Source organism: Ochotona princeps, chromosome 2, assembly GCF_030435755.1.
Source record: "Ochotona princeps isolate mOchPri1 chromosome 2, mOchPri1.hap1, whole genome shotgun sequence".
NCBI classification, from domain to species: domain Eukaryota; kingdom Metazoa; phylum Chordata; class Mammalia; order Lagomorpha; family Ochotonidae; genus Ochotona; species Ochotona princeps.
The window spans coordinates 91,820,566-91,842,196 of NC_080833.1; the positions used below are offsets into that span (position 1 = coordinate 91,820,566).

Here is a 21,631-nt window from a genome sequence, read left to right on the forward strand (position 1 = left end):
GAATTCGTCAGGAAGTGACCCCTTGTCAGTCAGGGTGTCTGGACTATCTAGCATTCCTCTAAAAAAGCTGGCACAGATACCTCCCTCCACCAGCAGGGCGGGAGAGCACCTACTGAACCCCACCCTCAGTGACATGGTGTTTTTTCCAAGACTTTCACTTTTTCCAGACGAATAGGTAAAAGTAAATGTTAGCGTGCCAGTCTGAGTTCTTTAATGTAAGTTAGGACATAGGTTTATTTTAAAATAAATACTTGATTTTAAGCGTTCTCTTCCCCATCCCCCAGTAAGCATTTTGTGTCACTATTCCTCAGGTTTTGGATATCTTCTGTCAAGCAGCATCTTCCTAAACTGTGTAATAAATAAAATAGAGGGGTGGAGTCGGTAGATTGGGTTGTCTAGCAATTTGTTTGTCTCTAAGCCTCCGTTGGCTTGGGCTGAGCTAGTACTTCAGCCGATTTCTCCATCTTTCTGCTTTGGCAAGATCTTCTGCGATTGTTCTAATCATTTGATCGGTAGTTTTTTTCAAAATGCTTGCTGTCTTTAGAGCATGATCCAAAGCTGAGTTTAAAATCTGCAGAAGAAAAGTCCACACATTTCGGTTACATAAATCTACCACTACTTCTCTTCACCGAGTTCCCTCATTATTAAACACTGCCAGGTGGACCTGGTGAAGTATTCTGTTTCCCACAGTGTATGTTGTTGTTCAGGGCTGGTTGCCTAGGAAACTAGACTGCGATGGAATATATCCGTGAGAGAAGGGAACAGAAAAAAGGGGGGCGCAACACGTTACTGGTGAGCATGAGTCAGAGGGATGAGGTCAGCAACCTGCTGGGCAGTTTACCAGCTGCAGAGAAAGAGAAAAGAAAGGGAAAAGCTCCTACGTGGCCGTAACCATGGAAACCCAGGGATGAGCGCACGCGCAGGCATGTGTCCACATGTTTGAAAGTGGCCTGGGCGATTGGAGCTAATGAGGAAAACAGGAAACTGCCTGCAGCCCTCACGCATGCGTCTCTGGAGCAGGTGCCCGGTCCCCCGCCTGGGCTGGGGGAATCCTGGAGCTGACACCCCACCTACCCAACAGTGGCTGCAGGAAATGTCCCATGGAATTCGGGAATCATTGAAAGCAGGTGGTAGCTAAGTCGTGCCTTTTGGATGTGGCTGACACAAATTTGTTTTTCAGCCTTTTCTGTGCCCCTTGCATCTGAGAACTCTTAAACGTCTTAATCTGGGCTCATCAAGCCCTAACTTGGGAGCTGCGAGGATCCTGGAGGTTCTCCCCCAACATGCTCACCTTGGATTCCGTATCTTTGGTGGTGTTCAGATCACACAGGGATTTGCTCCCCGATATCTTGCAGGACTGGATGGGGCGTAAGGGAGAGGCAGGGTGTGGGCTGGAGGCTGAAAGGGGCTGCAGATTTTTTCTGAAAGGCAAAAGCACATGGGTCCTGAGTGGTGCCCCAGCTGGTGCCAGGTGGGTACTGGGTCCTAGTGTGTGTACTGTGGCTGGGGGTGCTCTTAGTTGGAGAGGGCTTACTCCAGCTGAAAACCCTGTTACTGTGACCTTGAGGGCGTCTCTTCCTGGGCTTTGTCCCCTGTTCCTTTGGTACAGAAAGAAGAGAAGCTCCAATGTGAGTTTTATTCAGTTTCCATTTTTTTTTTGAGACCACCCGTCTACCCTGTATATTTACAGACAAATATATGCACAAAACTGCCAGTTGCAGACAACATTGGGTCAAGTTTATGCTAGTAACAGTGACCATTTGCCGCCAAGAGGTGCCAGCAATAGGAAAAATAAATAAAAAGCAGCAGTATCCCTTTAAGGGAACAGGCTCCTGTAGACCACTACACTGAAATTATTCTCTCTGTAGCAGTTGTACACTAGTTTGTTCTTCAGGCTGGCTCACCGCATGGGCTCCGTACTCTAGGCAAGTCAGCATCAGGTGCAAATACTGAGGCAGAGCTCTGGGAAGTGAGTGGCAACACCAGAGAGTGAGAAGGGCAGGTCTCTGGCATTCCCCCAACCCCTTTCTGTAGACAGCCACCACTTGGCACAGCAGCAACAGCCACCGCTAGCGGAGCACAGAGCACATGAGCTAACTGCCATCCCAAGTGCTTTCCATGCCTTCACTCAGTCCTCAGTGAATCTGGCATTAGCATTCCTGATTTACATGCAGGGAGTGGGGCCATAGAGAGGGTCAATAGCCTGCCCAGGGACACAGATCCAAGGTGTGCACTCCAGAGGTCACAGCTGCTGGATTCAGAGAGCAGGTCTGATTACAGATCCTGACCTGTTAGCCGTTTAGCCATGCCATTGGCTCTGCCTATTAAACAGTTCCATGACACACAGACTTCTCTCTTTCCAGCTCAGCAGCCCCCAGCCAAGTCTCCCTGGTCACTCCTGGATTATTGCACTAGCCTCCTGACTTGGCTTCAGTGCACCATCTGGGATTCCTTGAATCCATGCTACCTTTCTCAGTAGCTAGAGTGATATTGTAAAATGCTTAAATTTGTTTCCTGCAAATTCATGGATGACTTCATTAGTTTCCTGTGACTCCCAAGAGTTTCGATCCTCTTTCCTGGATCTAACATACCCCTGTATCATCTGGTCCTGCCTACCCCGCCAGCCTCACCTCACCAGGCTCATCTTGCCCCTGTCTCTGCCCCCATCCCTGTCCCTGCCCCCATCCCTGTCCCTGTCCCCATTCCGGTCCCTGTCCCTGCCCCATCCCCATTTCTGTCCCTGTCCCTGTCCTTGTCCCTGCCTCCTTGGGCTCCAGCCACACTGGCCAAGGGCCTTCCCATGCCGGAGCACTCCTAAGCAGGTGCATTCTTCCCTCCTGTCTCCGTGAGTCCTTGTGGTTCATTCATTCATCCTCATTCATGGAAACTTAGCTCCCTTGAACCTCCAAGTGAGGTCTGCCTCCCCACCCATCCCATCCCCACCCCAGATTCTTGGCTCTCACAGTCTGGATCCCTGAGGGCAAGGACGGCTATTGATATGGCCTCCTTCCTTCTCATGTCCTCATTAGCATATCCCTGAACCCAACCAGTGGGGCTGATTCCATTAGGAGCAGAAAATGGTTTAGAAAATACTCACTTCCCAGGTGTGGGTGCCTGCTCATCACGAATGGATTTAAGATTCACTTTCTGGGAACAGATCCATTTTGATTTTGAGCAAGCTGAAAAAGGTTCAGCGCGATTAACCTCAGAACATCTGCAATGAGTACCAGCAAGCACCACGGCTGTGCTTTTCAGCATGAATTAGTTGACAAAATGTTCAAAGACACATAAGAAAGAGAAGACAGAAAGTAACATTCTATTACATATTTCTGAATTTAGAAAAAGAGATTCAGCTTTTTTTACCAAACTATTTTTATTGGAAAGGCAGAGTTATCGAAACCAAAGGAGAGACAGAGAATCAGAGAAAGATCTTCCATCTGCTGGTTCACTCCCCAAATAGCGGCAGTGGTTGGGGCTGTGTCAGGCCAGACCCAGCAGCTTCTTCTGGGTCTCTCATGCAGGTGCAGGGTCCCAAGTCTTCACCTAGCAATTGGAGGGAAAACAGCTTCCAAGAAGCTGGGCCAAATGTGTTCCTGAAACCCCTGCCAGCTTCAGGAGCAGGAATTCCAAGAGTCTGCAAGTAGCAGTTTAGTTACTGAGATAGGAAATAAAGACTCAGGAGAGAGGCAAGGGGCACCTAGAAAAGCAGACGGGCAGGGAGGCAAGACAGTGGAGGCACAGCCCGCAACGCAGCCTTCTGTCTCACTCAGGCCTCTCCCCACGTCCTGCCCTCTTCATCCTCTTCTGTTCCCCCGCCAGGGCTCCTATCCCACTCCCTGGCATCCAGGAGCTGGATTCACTGCCCCACAGGAGGACCCTGCCAGGGGTCCTGGGGGAGACTGTCCCCCAGGCACAGAAAGCAGGACAGGAGCCAGGGGGTGCACATTCAGTTCTGCCGCCACCACCTTGAGGCACAGTGAGCTCAGCTGCATCTTCAGGTCTACAGTTCCCGGACCAAGGGCACCATCTCCCCATCCCACAGCTGTGGCTCCAGTGCCTGAAACAGCAGATTCCTGCTTGCTCCCATCAGCTCTGGCCACCGGAGGGCTCCTTTGTAACACCGAGGAGACGCTCCACTTGTGTTAGCCAGTGGAGTTCAAGATTACGTTTCACACGACTCAGTTGGCAGTCCTCAGCTGTATGCTGGAAGAAGAGGTCACACCAGATGCTGACCCAGGGACCAAGGACATAGGAAGGAAACCTGCCCGGGCCTTCCAGTCATCTTAGAGACCATCCGTTTGAAAGAGTCTCTAATCAGAGGAGTGGGTAGCCAAGGCCAACCTTCTCCCTGGTGGCCGGCTCAGAGAGGGAGAGGAAGCACTTGGAAGGCCCCCAGCGGAGAGCCAGGGAGGCTGCTGAGGGTCCAGCAAAAACTGCTGCCTCCCCCTTCCCGTTCCTGTGGCACACACTAGCTTGTGTTCAGTAATTCACACATTTTGCCTTCGATCTTTCTTATTTGGATGTAAGTTCCTGTACCTCAAGTGATCAGAAACTCCTTGGGAACCAGAAGTCATGCCTTAGCCATCGTTATAAATAAATGATGGTCAGAACCTGTGTTGTGATGCCTTTTGGATGATCATGTCCCAGCTGCTCCACTTCTGATCCAGCCCCCTACTAATGCGCCTGGGAAAGCAACAGAGGATGGCCCATGTGCTTGGGCCCCTGCATCTCCATGGAAACCCAGATGGGGATCCTGGCTTCTGCCTTCAGCCTAGCAGAGCCCCAGCCACTGCGAACATCTGGGAAACAAACCAGTGGATGTAAGATCAACCTCTCAATGTCTATCACTCTCTCATTCTGTTTTTTGAATAAATCTTAAATAAATTAATGATAGTGAAGTTTTGATTTTTTTTTTTTTTTGCACAAAGCAAAATTCTGCTTTTGGGAATCAGATATCTCAAGTCCATTTCTCTGCATCTGATGCTGAGGAAGGACATACTGAGAGCTTTCATCGCTCTTGAGCCTAAAAACAGGGGCACTTACTGAAGCCGTCATTTATTCAGCAAGCATGACTTGTCTCCAGCTCGCCCTGGTGTGGCCCTAAGGGATTCCCCAAGACCTTCATCCCTGGGATCTCACAGTCCCTCCTGCCACCCAGGTGGAGGGATGAGGAAGCGTCCTGAGACGAATGCAGGAGACCTGGGAAGCAGTCAGGGAGGGCAGGACTTCCCCCACGGAAGTGGGGGCCTCCGTCCCATGTGCTCTGCTCCTGGGGAGACGGGGCTGAGCCAGATGGGACCCAGCAGGACATGGACTTACGTGATGCAGAACGGGGCTGCAATAGCATGCTCCCTTGGCTCTGATTCAGGTAGCTCTGCCCTGGGCTGTTGTATCTGTAAAGAAATTCTAACGAGAGAAGATGACAGAACATGCTGGTGAGTGCTGGGAGCCACACGGCTGCCCACACACAGGCCCACCCAAGGCCCTACAGATGTCTCACCTTTGGGTGGTCGCTTAGGACCCTGAGTGCTGCTGCCATCCTCACATCTGGTGCTCTGCGGTCCAGCATAAAAATCAGGACAGAAACTGGGGCCTGTAACAGATCCACCCCCACCCCAACAGAGCTCAAGTTATACAGAGCAGGTGGGAGCTTCTTGGATAGTCACAAAATTGGGCGTGGAGAACAATGTTCTAATGGTGCCAGGTGGGTAGACATCAGGTTCTAGAGTACCAGCTTGGGAAGTGGTGCCCAGCACATGCAGGTCCTTGGTGGTCTGCTTGGTGGCAGATCTGTGACTGGCCCACTGACTTATGAGAGCAGCTTGCACTGGTAGCTATTCCTGCTTGAGCAGATCCACATTCTTTTCCTCCCAACTTTGCTGTGGCTAAGAGCTTATGGTTCACCATGCAGACTATTGAAAACCTGGTTTTCCTCCATGCAACCTTCATAAGCCCCCCTGGGAATACCCGAGTCATCACTTTGGCCTCACAGCCTCCGAGAGGCTGGCAGCATTAGAGTGTGGGTGCAGAGGTGGGTCTCAGGCCTGCTGGGCAGGACCTTAGGCTGCAGAAAGCCAGAGCATAGCAGCAGGAGACTAGGCAGGCCAGTGTGGAAGCAGGGACCACGACCAGAGTGAAGCTGCAGGCTGAGGTGAGGCTCCTATTGGCTCCGAGAATCGCCAGTGTGACCATAAACATGGGTACACTCTCCTAAAAAGGTGAGTGTGGGCTGGAGGTAGTGATTCATTTCTTTTTTTTTTTTTTAAGATTTATTTTTATTGAAAAATCAGATATAGAGATAGGAAGAGAGACAGAAAGGAAGATCTTCAGTCCACTGATTCACTCCCCAAGTGGCCACAACAGCCAGAGCTGAGCTGATCCACAGCTAAGAGCCGGGAGCCAGGAGCTTCTTTTTGGGTCTCCCACGCAGGTGCAGGGTCCCAAGGCGTTGGGCCGTCCTCAACTGCTTTCCCAGACCACAAGCAGGGAGCTGGATGGGAAGCAGCGCCGCTGGCATTAGAACCATATGGAATCCTGGTGTATGCAAAGCGAGGACTTTAGCCACTAAGCCATGCCGGGCCCATGACTCACTTCTAACACACACAGCAGAAAGGATGGTGGATGACTCCCAAAACTAGCCCATAAAACACATGGGGAAGCTGGACCAGTGGGGGAGCATGGTAAGCTAATCCTCCCTCTGCAGTGCCAGTATCCCATATATGGATGCCAGTTTGTGTCCGAGCTGCTCTACTTCCAATCCAATTGACAGCTTGTGGCCTGGGAAATCAGCAGGAGATGGCCCAAAGCCTTGGACATGCACCACCTGGGAGACCCAGAAGAGGCTCCTGGCTCTTGGCTTCAGGCCAGCCCACCTCTGCTCTGGCCATTGCGGCCATTCAGGGACTGAACCAGTAGATGGAGGATCTCTCTATCTCTCCCTGTCTCTCTGTAACCCTTTCAAGTAAAAAATGAATAAATCTTCTAAAATATATATATAAATGCTTCCATCTTGTGCTCGCTCTATCCCTCTCTCTCTCTCCTTCTTCCTTTCTCTCTCTCTCCCTCTCTTTCTCGGAGTACTGGCTCTGCTATGTCAGAATGCTGAGCAAGCAGCCCACTTGATGAGGAGCTGAGCCCACTTGCCGGTGGCTGTGGGAATGAATCCCACTGCAGGCAGATCCTCCAGCTCCACTCTAACTTGGAGCTCCCCACAGTCCTGCTCAGCATCCTGAAGGCAGCCTCAGAAGAGATCCCAGGCTGGAAGCCCCCAGCTCCCAGGCTCCTGGCCCACAGAATCGGAGAGAAACCGTGTTCATCACGTTGGACCTGTGAGTTCCAGAAGACTTCGTTTCTTCCCTCCCCACCCCCACCCAACCCACACCACAATAGACAACTAATCCATGGCAAGTCACTTCATTTCTCACAACCTTCATTTCCTTATCATTAGGTAAGGACAATTAGTTCCTTTCTTACAGGGGTGTTAGATAAGTTGAGTGATACACACTATGTGAATAGTTCTCTCTTTTTTAACCCTTATATTTATATTTATTTGAAAGGCAGAATTACAGAGCTCCTGGCTTTAGTTAGACCAGCCCAGCTCTGGCCATCGCAGCCATTTCCAAGCAGCCATCTCCAAATAGCCCAAATGGCTGCAATGGCCAGAGCTGGGCTGGTCTAAAGCCAGGAGCCAGGAGCTTCTTCTATGACTTCCATGTGTCTGCAAGGTCCCAAACACCTGGGCCAGCCTCTGATGGTTTCCCAAGCACATTAACAGAGAGCTGGATGGAAAGTGGAGCAGCTGGGATTCAAACTGGTATCTCTGTGGGATGCCGGTGCTGTGGGTGCTGGCTTTACCCACTAGGTCACAACACTGGTCTCAGTTATCTAGCTTTTTATTTCAGATCCCTCTTACTCTCTTACAACAAGGTCTCTCCAGTGCTCTTGGTTCTGTGGTTTTCATCTACCTGTGTGTTACACACTATTTTCTATGGCTGAGGGCCATTTGGGCCCCGCCTCTGCCTTTCAAATAAGGAAAGAAAACTCTTTCAAAAATTATAACAAATCCATTTTATACTAACAAAATAACATGTTTCTAATGAAGACTATAATTTCTAAAGCAAGAAAAAAAAAAAAAAGCAGTAAAGAGAGTGACACTGCATATGCTTGGGCAAAAATCTCAAATGTCTGGCAGAACAGAGGTCCCTGGATTCTGTAACTGCATCTCCATTGGCCTGCTGCAGGGGGGCCCCTCGCGCAAACGCCCATCTGGAGAAGGAGGGTTGTCGGAGCACCCCAGGGGTCTCTGGTAAGCCTACTATTATGACGATGACTTGCAGCTGCTACCTGTCCAGCAGCCAGCTAACACTACAGGTGACTTAACGGAATGCCCAGAGGGAGCTGGCTCCAGGTGACAGGCGGCGTGAGGGGCAGCAGGCTGGGGCAGCAGGTTGCTGGCTCTGGGTCTCACCCATCAGCTGGGGATGGGGCTCTGTGCTGGCAGGGCAGCTGAGGAGCTGCCTGAGAAAACAGCCCCCTGCCCCACTACCTCTTCTCCCAGGACAATTCTGTCAGGAGTTTCTCTGCTCAAACTTCTTCTACATTTTTTTAAGTTATTTTTAATTTTACAGATTTCTTTATGTATTTGAAAGGCAGAGTTAGAGAGAGAGATCTTTTACCTTTTGGTTCGCTCCCCACATGGCTGCAGTGGCCATGGCTGGGCCAGGCCAACGCCAAGAGCCAGGAGCTTCATCTGGGTCTCCCAGGAGGGTGCAGGGCCCAGCACTTGGGCCATCCTCTGCTGCTTTCCCAGGTGCATTAGCAGAGAGCTGGATCGGAGTGGAGCAGCCAGACTGGAACTGGAGCCCAAGTGGGATACTACCATTGCAGGCAGCGGCTTAACATCTTTTGCTGGCCCCTGCTTAAGCTTTATCACTGAAAGTCCCTGAATTCCATACACTGGTGCTTTGAGGACCTCCTCCCATGTCCTTCCTCTGTGACACACCAAGAGAGAAGTTCACAACCACGGGACAGCAGATAACCCCTGGCTGCTGGATGAGCCATGTTGGAAGCATGTGGGCCAAAAGACCTGAGGACTTGCCATGGGTCCAGATAGTCGGTACGCCCAGCCAGGAACAGGTGTTGGCACTTCACGACACTTGACCTCATCTTATTGCATCTCAATAAAATCAAAAGACTACGCAGCTCCCAGAGTAAGGTCAGGCTGTTAGAGGGCTGCTGGCCCGAGCACCCACAGTCCTGTACCCTCTACTCACTGAGGGCCGAGTCCCGCAGTAGGACCTTCTCGCAATCGTCAGCAGCAGGCCTTCCACAGTTCATCGCTCTGTGGCGGCTCTTCTCCATCTTTTGCTTCCTACGAGAGGTAAAGAAGGTCCCACGAACTTTCAGTACGTTTCAAATCGAGTTATGGAATGCAGTGGTGCACTGAACGGTTAAATGTCTGTGTCAGTGCTTTAAAGGAGGTGGAGGGCCACGCTGCCTGCCTGGTTGGGGGCTTCCCCATAAAAAGCGGCACCAGCCCAATTTGGCTTGATAGGAACATACCTACAAAACAATCAAAATAATGTTGGATTCCACAGAGGATACTTTCTAATAATCATATATACGCAAAATTAGAAATGTATGGGATTCTCAACGTTTGGACCGTCCCCATACTCACGCCTCAGAATCTGACCTGATCGCATCAAGAAACCTCATTACCCATCAGTACAAGGTTGCCTGGCTACGGCTTTTAGTCTGGGGTGCGGTGAAAAGAGCGTGTGGAGTTAGTAGCTGAATCCGGCCACCAGGGGGCATCAGAAGAAGCCACTGCGTTTGGCTTTGGTGGGGAGACTTCCTGTGCCTGTTGCTGTAGCCTCTTGGCCTCACAAGGATCCTAACTCCTTCCAAGGAACTCTCACTCACACACTTCCTGAGCTCTTGCCCAGCCTCTGGGATACACTAAGAGCCCCCCGGGGAAAGCTGCTCATTCTTAGAGCCGATGGCGTGGTGCCCCAGACAGCCTGGCACGAACCCGCTGGAGGCATTGCCTAGCAATAGCACGCCTGCCTGACCTCGCCCAGGCCTGCTGCTGGGGAACACAGGACAGGGCTTGAGCTTTCAGGGGTGGAGGGGGATGCTTAGGAGCCAGACCCCTTTCCCGGTCTTGGAACAGCGTGCTTTGCCCCTGAGTCACACAGTTCCTCACACCTCGTTTTCTGTCTCCACCCTCCGCCGCCGAGGCAAGTGAGCATCTGCTGGGCAGCAAGGGAAAGGTGGCTCCCTACAGCAAGCGGGGCCAGCACCACCGGGCCAGGCTTTTCCTGCCTCCTGAGACACTGTCGTGCACTAAAAGGACAACCCAGGAAGATCCTGCCAGAGGACACTTCTCCATGCCACAGGTTAGCTACAGAGCTTTGCCTCCGAAATGTCACACACGGATCAGCAGTTTACAATATTTATATACACATACATATAAAATGTTACATGTAATTACATGTTATGTATATTATAAACAGTGTAATTCTATATGCAACGCATATTATGAATGTATAACATGTATGTATGATATAGATATGTGGTGTTATATATGGTATAATTATTAGTATAATATTAATATAAATATAAGATACTATTAGACAATATAAAATATTTTATATATTTTATATGTAAATATAGTATTAGTATAAAATATATACTAATGTTCTATATTATCAATACATTGTAGTAGTACTATGTTAATATTATATAATGCCACATATAATGTTAGTTTTATAGATATTATTTGCCTACACAAACATCACAGCTTGCAAATATCCCGAAAACCCCAAGAAGTGAATTGCATCAGGAGAAATCTGCTCCAATGGGGAGAAATGCAGCCCACCCTTCAGTACCTAATTCCCCAGGAATTCCATTTCCGGGCCAGACTTTTGGCAGCCCTCCTGTCAGACCTGATCTGACACTCAGGGGAGCTTTCTTGCTGTGTGGTCTTTCATCAAAGAACACATTCAGCCTGTAACACTGGTCCCCAAGCGGGGACTTAATGTGGTTCCTTAGGGAAGGGGGTGCAGGTGAGGGAATTTGGAAACGAGCATTCAGTACCCTCAATGTTTAATCAAAATGTTCTCTAAACGTCAAGACGTTTTTATCATGCTTAATGAGACCTCAAACTTCAAACGCCTCCATGGTGGAGATTCTAATTCACTCAGAGAGCACCTGCTTAGTGCCCCCGATTTTAGAGATAAACAGAACTTGTGATGGGCGGGGTGGCTGCAGGAATGGTCCCCGCCAGACGACATGGGCATTTTTAGCACAAACTCCACACGGTTTCTTTTTTTAGGGGTGGGGGGACGGTAGAACACTCAGAAAGAGTGCCTGCCCACGGAGTAGATGCCTTCTAACCAGAAGCTTCCGCCCTTCCCACTCGGACACCTGCTTCTATCAGAGTCCGTTATGTACAAACAACAGGGGGCGTACTGGGCAGAGCTTCCTCCTTGCGCCATAACTTTCTGAAGGTGGGTGAGCCTAGCTCTGGCCCCAGTCCACAGTGAGCTGGGAGACGGGGCCTCTTGCTCACTCCAGACAGAAGGGCAGGTGGCATGGCCTGGGCAGACTTCAGGGGAGAGCAGAGAGGGTGGGAGCAGCAGCTCAGCCCTGGTGTGGGTGGGTGGTGCCCATAGTCACGGTAAGGATCATGTTTGTCCAGTGTCCTTCCAACCTCCACTCCCACCCTCACCCCTGGGTCTGCGGCAGCCTGGAACCCTCACCATTCCAACAGCCGGTGGCGGCAGAAGGCGCATCTGGAGCTGAACGGCGGGATCTCTGCTCCGTCCTGCCGAGCGGAAGGGCCACTGGGGAGCTCCTGCACAACAGAGCACGCACAGATGGGGGCTGCAATGACACAGGGCGCCATTCCTCCTCGGGCCCTTCAGCCTAGCCCCACCAGGCCCCTTTCATAGCAGGGGGTCCCCACTCCTGCCTCCACTGTCTCTCCGTGGAGCCTGGGCCTCCCATGGCCCCTGGGTTGGAGGCAGAAAGCTTCAGCCTCCCTCCCCACCACTGGTTTCTACCCTTCTCTAAACAGATCTTAAAATCTGCAAAGAGGGCGCACAGGGTACAATACATTCCCCTTTCTTCTTTGAGTTAATTTCTCAAACCACTTCCTGTTCCACTAGCAAATGAACAGAGTTAGGAGGTGAGTGTTCAAATGCATCAGCCCAACCAAAAGGCACCAGAGTTAGCGCCCAGGGACTGTCCTCGCCCCGTCACACCCCGGACTCAGGGTCCACACCACCCACAGTGTGTCTCTGACTCTGATCTTGGCCTGATGTGAGCAGAAGATTAATGAGCACTTGCCACCATCACAAACAATGCTGGCACAGACACGTGGGCATGCATGGTTTCTTCCATCTTTTCAATGACTTTCCCGAGACAACATCTAGGCCAGAGGCTGCGAGCATGTCCATGTGATGACACACGTGGTCAAGCAGCTTCCCAACCAAAGCTGCGGGGATGGCACAGTCACCTCTGATGTGGACAGCTCAGGTGGAGCGGGCATTCCTTGCTTGGCATCAGGACCTAACACCTGATCTTGCTTTGGTTCACTGAGAGGGCAGGCACCTTGTGCCAGCTAGCATTTACAGTGAGATCTGTATTTTCCCATGTTTCTTTCCTCTGCAGTGTTTCCCACTTGGGCCTTTTAGTTCATATCTTCTATCCATTCGTGGGGTGGGGTGGCAATTGCAGCAGGTTCGTCTTCATTTGTGCCATGTGTTTCTCACACAGTCTATTACTTCCCACCACCCGGGCACTTGTTTCACATGAACAGTGAGTAAGCTGAGGCTCAGAGAGCAGAGCGACAGGACAAGGCCACAAGGAGTCAGGGGTGGAGCTGGGCTTGGGGCCTTCACTCAACGTCTGTGTTTTTCACCACCATTCTGCTCCTTGGTGCATTTGGCAGAGCACCTGGGATAACCAGAGCTCAACACTCAGTCTTCGTGTGCCCTAGTTTCTCAGTTGTCTGCCTTTACAAAGAACTGACTGGGTTCCCATTTTGCACATAGCTAAGGAACATAGGGAAGTAGGCTGAATTTCACAAATGGTAAGATAATGTGATTCCAGTTTTCACTTACCGTTTTACTATCCTAGGGGTGGCCTCAAGTAAGAGACACTGGTGTTGTTTGTGCACTAAATAGGCCTAGACGCTGGGAGCCAGCTCACTTGGATTTTCAAAATGCACCAGTTGGACTGCTACCTGCAGCTGTTGGTTTTTATCCTGAGGAAACAATCAACTACAGACAAAAGTTTGTGTATACAATAATGCTACCTGAAGCCAAAAGAACTGGAAAAAACCAAGTGTCCATTGCTAAGAGGACTATCTAAATGAATTAGGGTACATCTTCCATGCGATAAAATACGATGCAACCATTGAAAAGGAATCTATAGGTTTATTCTAAGTGATGTAAAGAGAGGCCTGCAATATAATCTTAAGTAAAAAACCAGCAGCCTGAGGTCCGATACTACTATGGCATAACTGATTAAACTGACACCTGCCGTCCTGGCGTTCTGTGTGGGTGCTGGTTCCAGTTCCAGCTACTTCACTTGCGATCCAGCTCCCTGCTGATGACCTGGGAGAGCAACGGAAGATGGCCCAAGGGCGCAGGCCTCGACAACCCTGTGGGAGACTGGGATGAATCTCTTAGCTTCAGCCTGGTCCAGCCCTGGTTGTTACAGTCAGCTGGAGACTGAACTAGCAGGGGCCAGATCTCTCTAACACTGGCCCTCAACTCAATAAAAATAATTTTTTTTAAAAAAGATCATAAGGGTCTGGTTTGGTAGCCTAGCAGCTAAAGTCCTCACCTTGCATACACCAGTATTCCATATGGGCATTGGTTCTACTCCTAGCAGTCCCACTTCCCATCCAGCTCCCTGCTTGTGGCCTGGGAAAGCAGTCGAGGACAACCCAAAGCCTTGAGACCCTGCACCCATGTGGGAGACCCACAGGAAACTCCTGACTCCTGGCTTTGGATCAGCGCAGCTCCGGCCACTGCGGCTGCTGGGGAGTGTATCAACGGGAAAATCTTCCTTTCTGTCTTTCCTCCTCTCTTAATATTTGACTTTCCGACAAAGAAAATAAATAAATCTTTAAAAAAAAAAGCTCATAAGATATATAGGATGATCCCATTTTTGTAAAAATCTGTGTGAAGAGGGAGGAGCCTGGGAATATAGACACTAAATTATTACAATGATTCTTCTCTTGGTGAAATTCCCTTCTCTTTCCTGATTAACAGTAAGTGTGTATTGCTTTTATAATTTTAAAAATAAAGGATTTTTTTTGCCCCCTCTATTTTCCCTGTGTTTTCTCTCCTGGCGAGTTAAGCTAACAAGGTCACTCATGGCCTTGAGACTCCATACACATCTACATCAGCAGAAGGCAGGCTGTGGCCCTCCCCCGAGGTGAGAGACATGGACCTTAACGTCTCTGGTCATTTGCTGCATGTAAATCTCACCTTTCAAAGTTACTCCTGTGTTAAAGGCTTTGCAGACTGTCAAACTCTGAAGCCATGCCAAGATGACATTACTGCTTATTTTAACACTGCCGTCATGCTAGATCCGGGGAATTTCCATGCCACTACTTCCAATGTATTCATAATGAAATACTGGCCAGGCCGTTACGACTCAAAGCCTCCCAGTTCCAGAGCCACCCGGGGAACCTGTGAGAAATGCAGAACTGCAGGTTCGCGGGACCTACTGAGTCAGAGGCTGCATTTACCACAGTCCTCCTGGTCAGGCAGGAAAAGCCCCGCCCAAGCACAGGTGCTTTTCTTCCTCCAGGACACTCAAGGAGCAGGAAACACCAGCAATGCTGCAGCTGTCACCATGGAACACACACCCAGAACGCCTGCTGGTCCTGGATCCAGGTGATCTCAGGCTCACTCCCAAGTCTCTTTCCAAAGCAGGGTTCCCAGGAGCCCAGGGAGAGCTGGGACCCTGGGGTCAGGAGGCAGCCTCACTGCCTTTAGATTGGCTGGCCCCAGACAGCTGCACTCCCTGGGCCTGCTCAAGTAACTGGCTATGAATGGCACCCTTGTCATATCACACACACTGACCCCAGCTGGTGGGCAGGGTACCGCTTGGGCATCTGGGGGTCATCATAGCAGATGCACCCCCAGGGCTACAGTCTTGTGGGAAGTCACTCAACCCACCTGTGACATCTCCACCCCATGCTTAGGACAGCACAGCCTGCCACCCAGAGCTCATGTGCCCGGTCCCACTTCAAATATGCTCTGTCACCTCCTATCTCTCTAGCTAGCTCCCTGGGTCCTATCCCATTACCTCCTAGTCATGACAGCTAACACCCAACTAAGGTGCTTGTTAATGAGGCAAGCTCCTGCTTCCAGGAGCTTCTGTACATTAATTCATTGGAACCCACCTGGACTGAGTCACAGAGAAGTGGCCTGACTTTCCCAAGATGACAGAGCCAGCACTGGGACCCAGGTTAGCTGTCTTTAGAGTCAGGTGGAATGAGCAACCATTCTTGTAGAATGCTTGGAACACTCCCTAAGTGTGTTTTTCAAAATTATTGTTTAAATAAGTAAGTCCCTGATTCACTTCCCAAACGACCACCACTGCCAAACGGGCTGAAGCTGAGAGCCAGAAACAGCGCAGGACCCACACATGAGTGGCAAGAACCCCACTACTTGAGCCTTCACTGCCAGCCGCATCCCAGGGCACACATGAGCAGGAAGCTGGAGTTGAAATTAGAGCTGGCACTCCAGCCCAGGTACTCAGATGTGGGATCCAAATGTTTTAGCCACTGTCAACTCTACCCTGAATGCCAGTTCCTGAAATCCTGTCACTTCCATTAGTTACGCATAAGTTTCCTTCCCAGGAATGGAAGCGTCTCAAGGGCAGGGAATTCTCTGTCTTAATTATGTTGCCGCCCCAATACCTAAAAAAGTGCCTGGCCTACAGCAATACACGCTACTGAATGAATGAATGAATGAATGATGCCCACAGTAGACATCTTTGCAGGGTTCCTCATCCAAAGTTTTATAAAGTTCTTACAATTTCCTAACAGGTGCTGTAACCTGCAGGCCAAGTCCAGTAGGAAGGACCTGGGAGCAAGAAAGCTGCTGCATGGATGGTGAGGCTGACTTGATGAGCTCCCTCACACCACCTTGCAGTTCATTCAAGCCTCAAGGCTGCCTGGGAAGTAATGGGATCAACTGTCAGCTCCATGGGGCCCAAGGTTCATAGTGGGAGCATTCGCTCCACACCAGGGTGTATACAGTATGCGCAGGTAGGAACCAAGGCCGCCAAACCAGGGAAACTCCATGCCCTCAGAGCCAAAGGCGGTGCCAAGAATGCTGCCAGGTGTCAAGGGGCCGGAAACGACCTGCCTCGGAAGCTGGGCCTTGAAGGAATGAGATCTTGCCAGGCAGGCGAGTGTTGTGAGGAGGCAAAGACTGGCACAAACACCATCTTTTATCATCTTGTCTTGGACTCCAACAAAAGCCTCATTCTAATTTTGACCATCAGCCCCAGGCTGTTTTCAAAGACTGTGAGAACCAGGAGAGCCAAGTTGAGGCAATCAGCTGACTCAGGATTTTAATTTAGTCTGAAGTGGTCTAAGTGAGGAGGCCATAAAAATGAAAACTGTGGAAAGGCAGCAGTAATGGATTTAAATGGCCAATCCTGCATGTACGCAGACGATCTCAAAGACTTCAGCTTGAAAGAAAACGCCCAAGTGGGTTCCTAGCAGATAGCTGTTTCACCAGCTGTGCTGCTCTGTATTTAGAAGAGACAGTACAAGATTATTAAGAAGGAAAACTATATTTTCCAAGCATGAACCCAAAAAGATTTGCCATCTGTGCAGAAAAAAAAAGACCTTTTCAGCAGTTTATCAGTCTCAGCTGTAGTGTTATATGCTAAGCTAATAAGATGTTTCAAAACCAACTGCTTCCGGCTCTGTATATAAACTAAAATTGAAATATCAATGAGCTAATCACAGGATGTGGTTAAGAACTTGCATTCTTTTAACATATTGGTTACTCAGAACCATGTCAATTCCATAATGTTGTAAATTGTTGTTGATGTTATGTTGGGACTCTTAATTGTTTGGGATCATATTCTGCCAGCTCTACCTTCAGACCAGAGATGGTCTCCCCAAGAAACTGTTCAATTTATCTTGACAATAAGATGCTGGACTCTGCTTGGTATATGTTTGCAAAGCAAGAATCTTGATTGTTTTGAACTGTAATACTGCAACAAGGTGGAAGAATCCACCATGGGGGAAGGGGATGGGGAGGGGTTAGGGGAATCCCTGAGCCTATGAAACTGTCACATAATGCAATGTAATTAATAAAAATAAAAAAAACCCAACTGCTTGAAATGGCTTCTAATTTTTAAAACCTGGTTCCATTTGAAATGATTCACAGAACTTTGAAAAGTTCAGTTTTCACAAAATATTAAAAATGGAATTCAGGGGATCCGTGCATTAGAAGTCTAATTATGCATAAGCGCCATTTTTTTCCCTGGCATAAGTCTAGGCTGTAGGTTGCCGTGTTACGTCACTGTGGGGTGGGCAGGGCACAGCCGCCAAGTCATGGGGGTGACTGGAGCATTCCTGGGAGGAAAGAGCCACAGCAGCCTGGCTCTCCGAGGCTTTCCTCTGTAGTAACACCTAGCAGCATCTCCACCATGCAGCAGATTTTAGCTTCTGCTATTCTAAATAAAGACCTGTTTATTTTTATTGGAAAGGCAGATTTACACAGAGAAGGAGAGACAGAGAGAAAGATCTTCCATTTGTTGGTTCATTCTCCAATGGACTGCAAACGCCAGAGCTGAGCCGATCCAAAGTCAGGAGCCAGGAGCTTCCTCCAGGTCTCCCACGTATGCAGGTGCAGGGTCCCAAGACCTTGGTTGATCCTCCACTGCTTTCCCAGGCCACAAACAGGGAGCTAGAAGGGAAGTGGAACTGCCGGGATTAGAACTGGTGCCCATATGAGATCCCAGCGGTTGCAAAGGGAGGATTAGCCACTTGAGTCATGGTGTCAGGCCCTCTGCTGTTCTAAACAAATATCAATAGGCATCTTCTGGGACACAAGGTCAGTATTCTAGTAGGATCAGCAGCTTTTGAAAATAGCACTGACTGGTACTGGATGCCTGCCCTCTCAGTCCTCCTGTTCATGATTGCATTTGGAAAGCCAATGTGCTAATTCTCACTGGCTGTTCCTGGACTATGGACATAGGGGTAAATCATTTAAGCCTTCAGGGCTCCAAGGTCTCAACTGTAAGCTGCATTAATACATACATACTTGCTTATCTGAATCTGATCATTTCAAGGTTGCTCACAGTGATGGGAAAATTACGTTCTAACAATGTAATTGTACGACACTTGAACTTAGCCGAAAGATCTACAAGTGATTATTTCTGTGACTGTGTTATGCCAGTAAAAGGAAGATATAAAGAATATCAAAATGATTTAATTAACAAGCATGTGACAGATATATGTATATAGATACAATATTCAACAGAGAATTCATTTTCTTCAAATCCATTACATTTACAAGAATGTATCTTGTATTAGTCCAGAAGAAAACTGTTGACACATTCTTTTTTTAATGTATTTTTACTTATGTGAAAGACAGGAGAGAGAGAGAGGAAGACACAGAGAGACCTTCCTCTGCCGGTTCAGTGGCCACAACAGCAGGGCTGTAGGAGGCTGCAGGCAGGCTCTTCATCCAGATCTCTCATGCAGGTAGCAGGAGCTCAGGTACTTGGGACACTACCTACTACATGCCTCTCAGGATACATTAGTAGAAAACTAGATTAGAAGAGGAACAGCTAGAACTCAAACCAGCACTTAGGTAAGGGATACCAGGATTGCAAGAGGCAGCTTCACCTCCTGCACCACACACCAGCCCCACAACAAATCCTCAAGCATTAGAAATCTTACCATCCATATTCTCTGGTCACTAAAAAAAAAAAAAATAGCCCAGAACAGCCTGCCCATGTAGGGCTGGCATTTGCCTGGTGGTTGGGCTGCCACTTGGGACACGTAGATCCTACAGGAGTGTCTGGGTTCCAGTCCTGGCTCTGCTTCCAGCTCTAGTTTCCTGCAAAGGCACACCTGGGAGACAGCAGGTGATGGGCCCCCGACACCCATACGGAAGACCAGGATTGAGTTCCTGGCCCTAGTCTAGCCTGGCCTGATCCCAGCCCTGCAGGTATCTGGGAAGTGAATCATTAGGAGAAAGATTCATTTTGTCTCTCTCTCCCTCTCTCTCTCTCCCTTTCAAATAGAACAAACAATAATTAAAACCCTATGTAAAGGAAAATTTTAACATTCATCTAAATAACTTTGAATTCAATGGAAATAACACTGGAAACTAAGGATAATTTGCAAGTGAATGATAAGGGAGAGAACAACATACAAAACCAATTTAATGCAGTTAAGACAGTGCTCTGAGGAAATTTTATAGTCTTAAAATGGATTAAGAGAAAAATTAGAAAAATCAATACAGTAGGTAGTTGAAACAGGAAGACAGAAGTATAAATAAACCCAGGAAGGGATTCATAAAAATAAGCTGAAATAATGAGATTTGAAAGAATTGGATTAATAAACCATGTTTTCCTTGAAACTAAAAAATAAATCACTAGTAAGTTTGGGAAACATGAATATCATTAAGAATGAGAAAGGAAAATATAATCGAAAATTTTTTAAACAAGTCCACATCAACACAGTGTACAATTTCAATGAGAGGGGCACATGTCAAGGAAAATATAAGTTGTAAAAATTCACTAAAAAAAAAGGTAGCAAATAGGAAAAGACTAATAAGATTAAAAGACTGAAAGATTGTAAAAATATCTGTCCCCTAAAAGGTAGCAAGTGCAAGAGGGATTAGAACTGAGTTCAACCAAGTCTTTAAGTAACAGATATATCTGTTGTACGTCATTCAACTTTTCCAGAAATCAGACAAGGACAAGTTTCCCAACTCATTGTAGAGTTCAACATTAGGATATTCATAACCATACTCCTCTGTACCAATACATTAAGGCAGAAAAACAAAATGAATTTCTAAATCTCATTTAACTAAACATTTTACAACAGAAACTCAATCTAAAAAGCCTAGATTAGAAGGAGACATTCTTAGAGCAGCTGATCCAGTGGAGAGCCCTGGAGGCGCTCGGGAGAATTCCCGTGCTCCCATGCACCTGTGCCACAGCAATGATCTGACCTTGTACTGGAACACCTACCGGTAAAATACAGCAATAAAAGGAATTGAGGCAGATAAGAACTGGAGGGAAGGCAAGATATCAGGTCTGGATATTAAAGGGGAAAGAACCTATCGTTGTGTTCAGATGTTGTCATTGTCACACCAGAAAACTAAACTAACCAACTGAAAATCAACAAACCCCTAGAACAGGATGACATGGGGTAGCCTACGTAAAATCATTAGATATGTGATTTTCTCTATTTCCTGTCTAACAATTAGAGAAAACATCTATCAACAGCAATGAGACAAGCTATAAGACAACCAGGAGTCAACTTAACAAAAGATGTGGAAAATTTACATGAAGATACATGCATGTCCACACACGCACATGCACGTTTCCACACAGAAATAATCATTGCAGAAACCTTAATTCCTCCCAATGTAAATTCAATGTGATACAAACAAAATCCCATTTGACTAAAGAAATTTGCCTAAGGAAAGTTAATGAGCTGAGTATAAAGTTTGTTGGTTTGGAACCGGCAGTGGCATATGAAGCTAATCTTCCTCCTGTAGTGCCAGCATCCCACCTGAGTGCTAGCTCTAGTCGCAGCTGCTCCACTTCTGGTCCATCTCCCTGCTAATGGCCTAGGAAAGCAGTAGAGGATGGCCCAAAACCTTGGGATCCTGCAGTCACATGGGAGACCTGGAAGAAGCTCTTGGTTTTCAGCATCAAACTGGCCTCGTTCTGGCCGTGGTGGACATTTGCGGAGTAAAACAGCAGATGGAACAGCCCTCTATGTCTCCCCCACCTCTCTGTCACTCTGACCTTCAACTAAAATAAATAAATCTTAAAAAAAAAAAAAGAGTAGTCCAAGGATTTAAAAAAAAAAATCATTCCCTACCTTTCAAATAAAAAATAAACAAGTAAATCATTTAAAAAAATATTCGCCCACAAAAAAGAATTCCCAAAACATAAGCCATAGGATTTAGGAATTGTGGTTAATGTAGAAATAGAAATATAGACCAATGGAATGCAATAGAATCTGTCTCATCTAAACATGGATGCTTTGTATTCAATAAAATTGGCTTTTTTCAATCAGCTGAGAAACCCTGGCCTTCATTTAAGCAGTAAGACTAAGACTGAAGCAAGGCCAAGGTGATAATTAACTAAAATGTAGGAAAGCCTTCTAATCTAGCATGCAGAAGAGAATGAAGCAAGGGACAAAGTGAGACCCAAAAATCTAAGAGAAGAAATGAAAGGATGGAGCAAGGCCTCCAGGTGGCCTCAGGCGGTGGCCCCAGGGATGTGACAGGGTGGGCAAGGAGTGAGTGAAGTGAGAAACAAAAGGGGAAAATGTGGCAGTCTGGAGACAGAGAAAAGGCATACTTCCTCCTGTAAAGCAGAAGACCCGGGT

At 48.1% G+C, this 21,631-nt stretch overlaps 1 protein-coding gene across 1 annotated transcript in view; it reads right to left on the reverse strand.

The window, feature by feature from the left end:
- The window catches only part of AKNAD1 (AKNA domain containing 1), a 58,359-nt gene continuing 36,728 nt past the window's right edge, over nucleotides 1–21,631 (reverse strand). The window contains exons 7-13 of the mRNA XM_058655109.1: nucleotides 11,763–11,857; nucleotides 9,273–9,370; nucleotides 5,501–5,593; nucleotides 5,320–5,406; nucleotides 3,098–3,179; nucleotides 1,292–1,421; nucleotides 1–571 (exon numbers count right to left, since the gene is read on the reverse strand). Of these exons, the coding sequence (XP_058511092.1) occupies nucleotides 440–571; nucleotides 1,292–1,421; nucleotides 3,098–3,179; nucleotides 5,320–5,406; nucleotides 5,501–5,593; nucleotides 9,273–9,370; nucleotides 11,763–11,857 (717 nt within the window). The 3' untranslated portion in view covers nucleotides 1–439. The remainder of the gene's footprint in view (nucleotides 572–1,291; nucleotides 1,422–3,097; nucleotides 3,180–5,319; nucleotides 5,407–5,500; nucleotides 5,594–9,272; nucleotides 9,371–11,762; nucleotides 11,858–21,631) is intronic.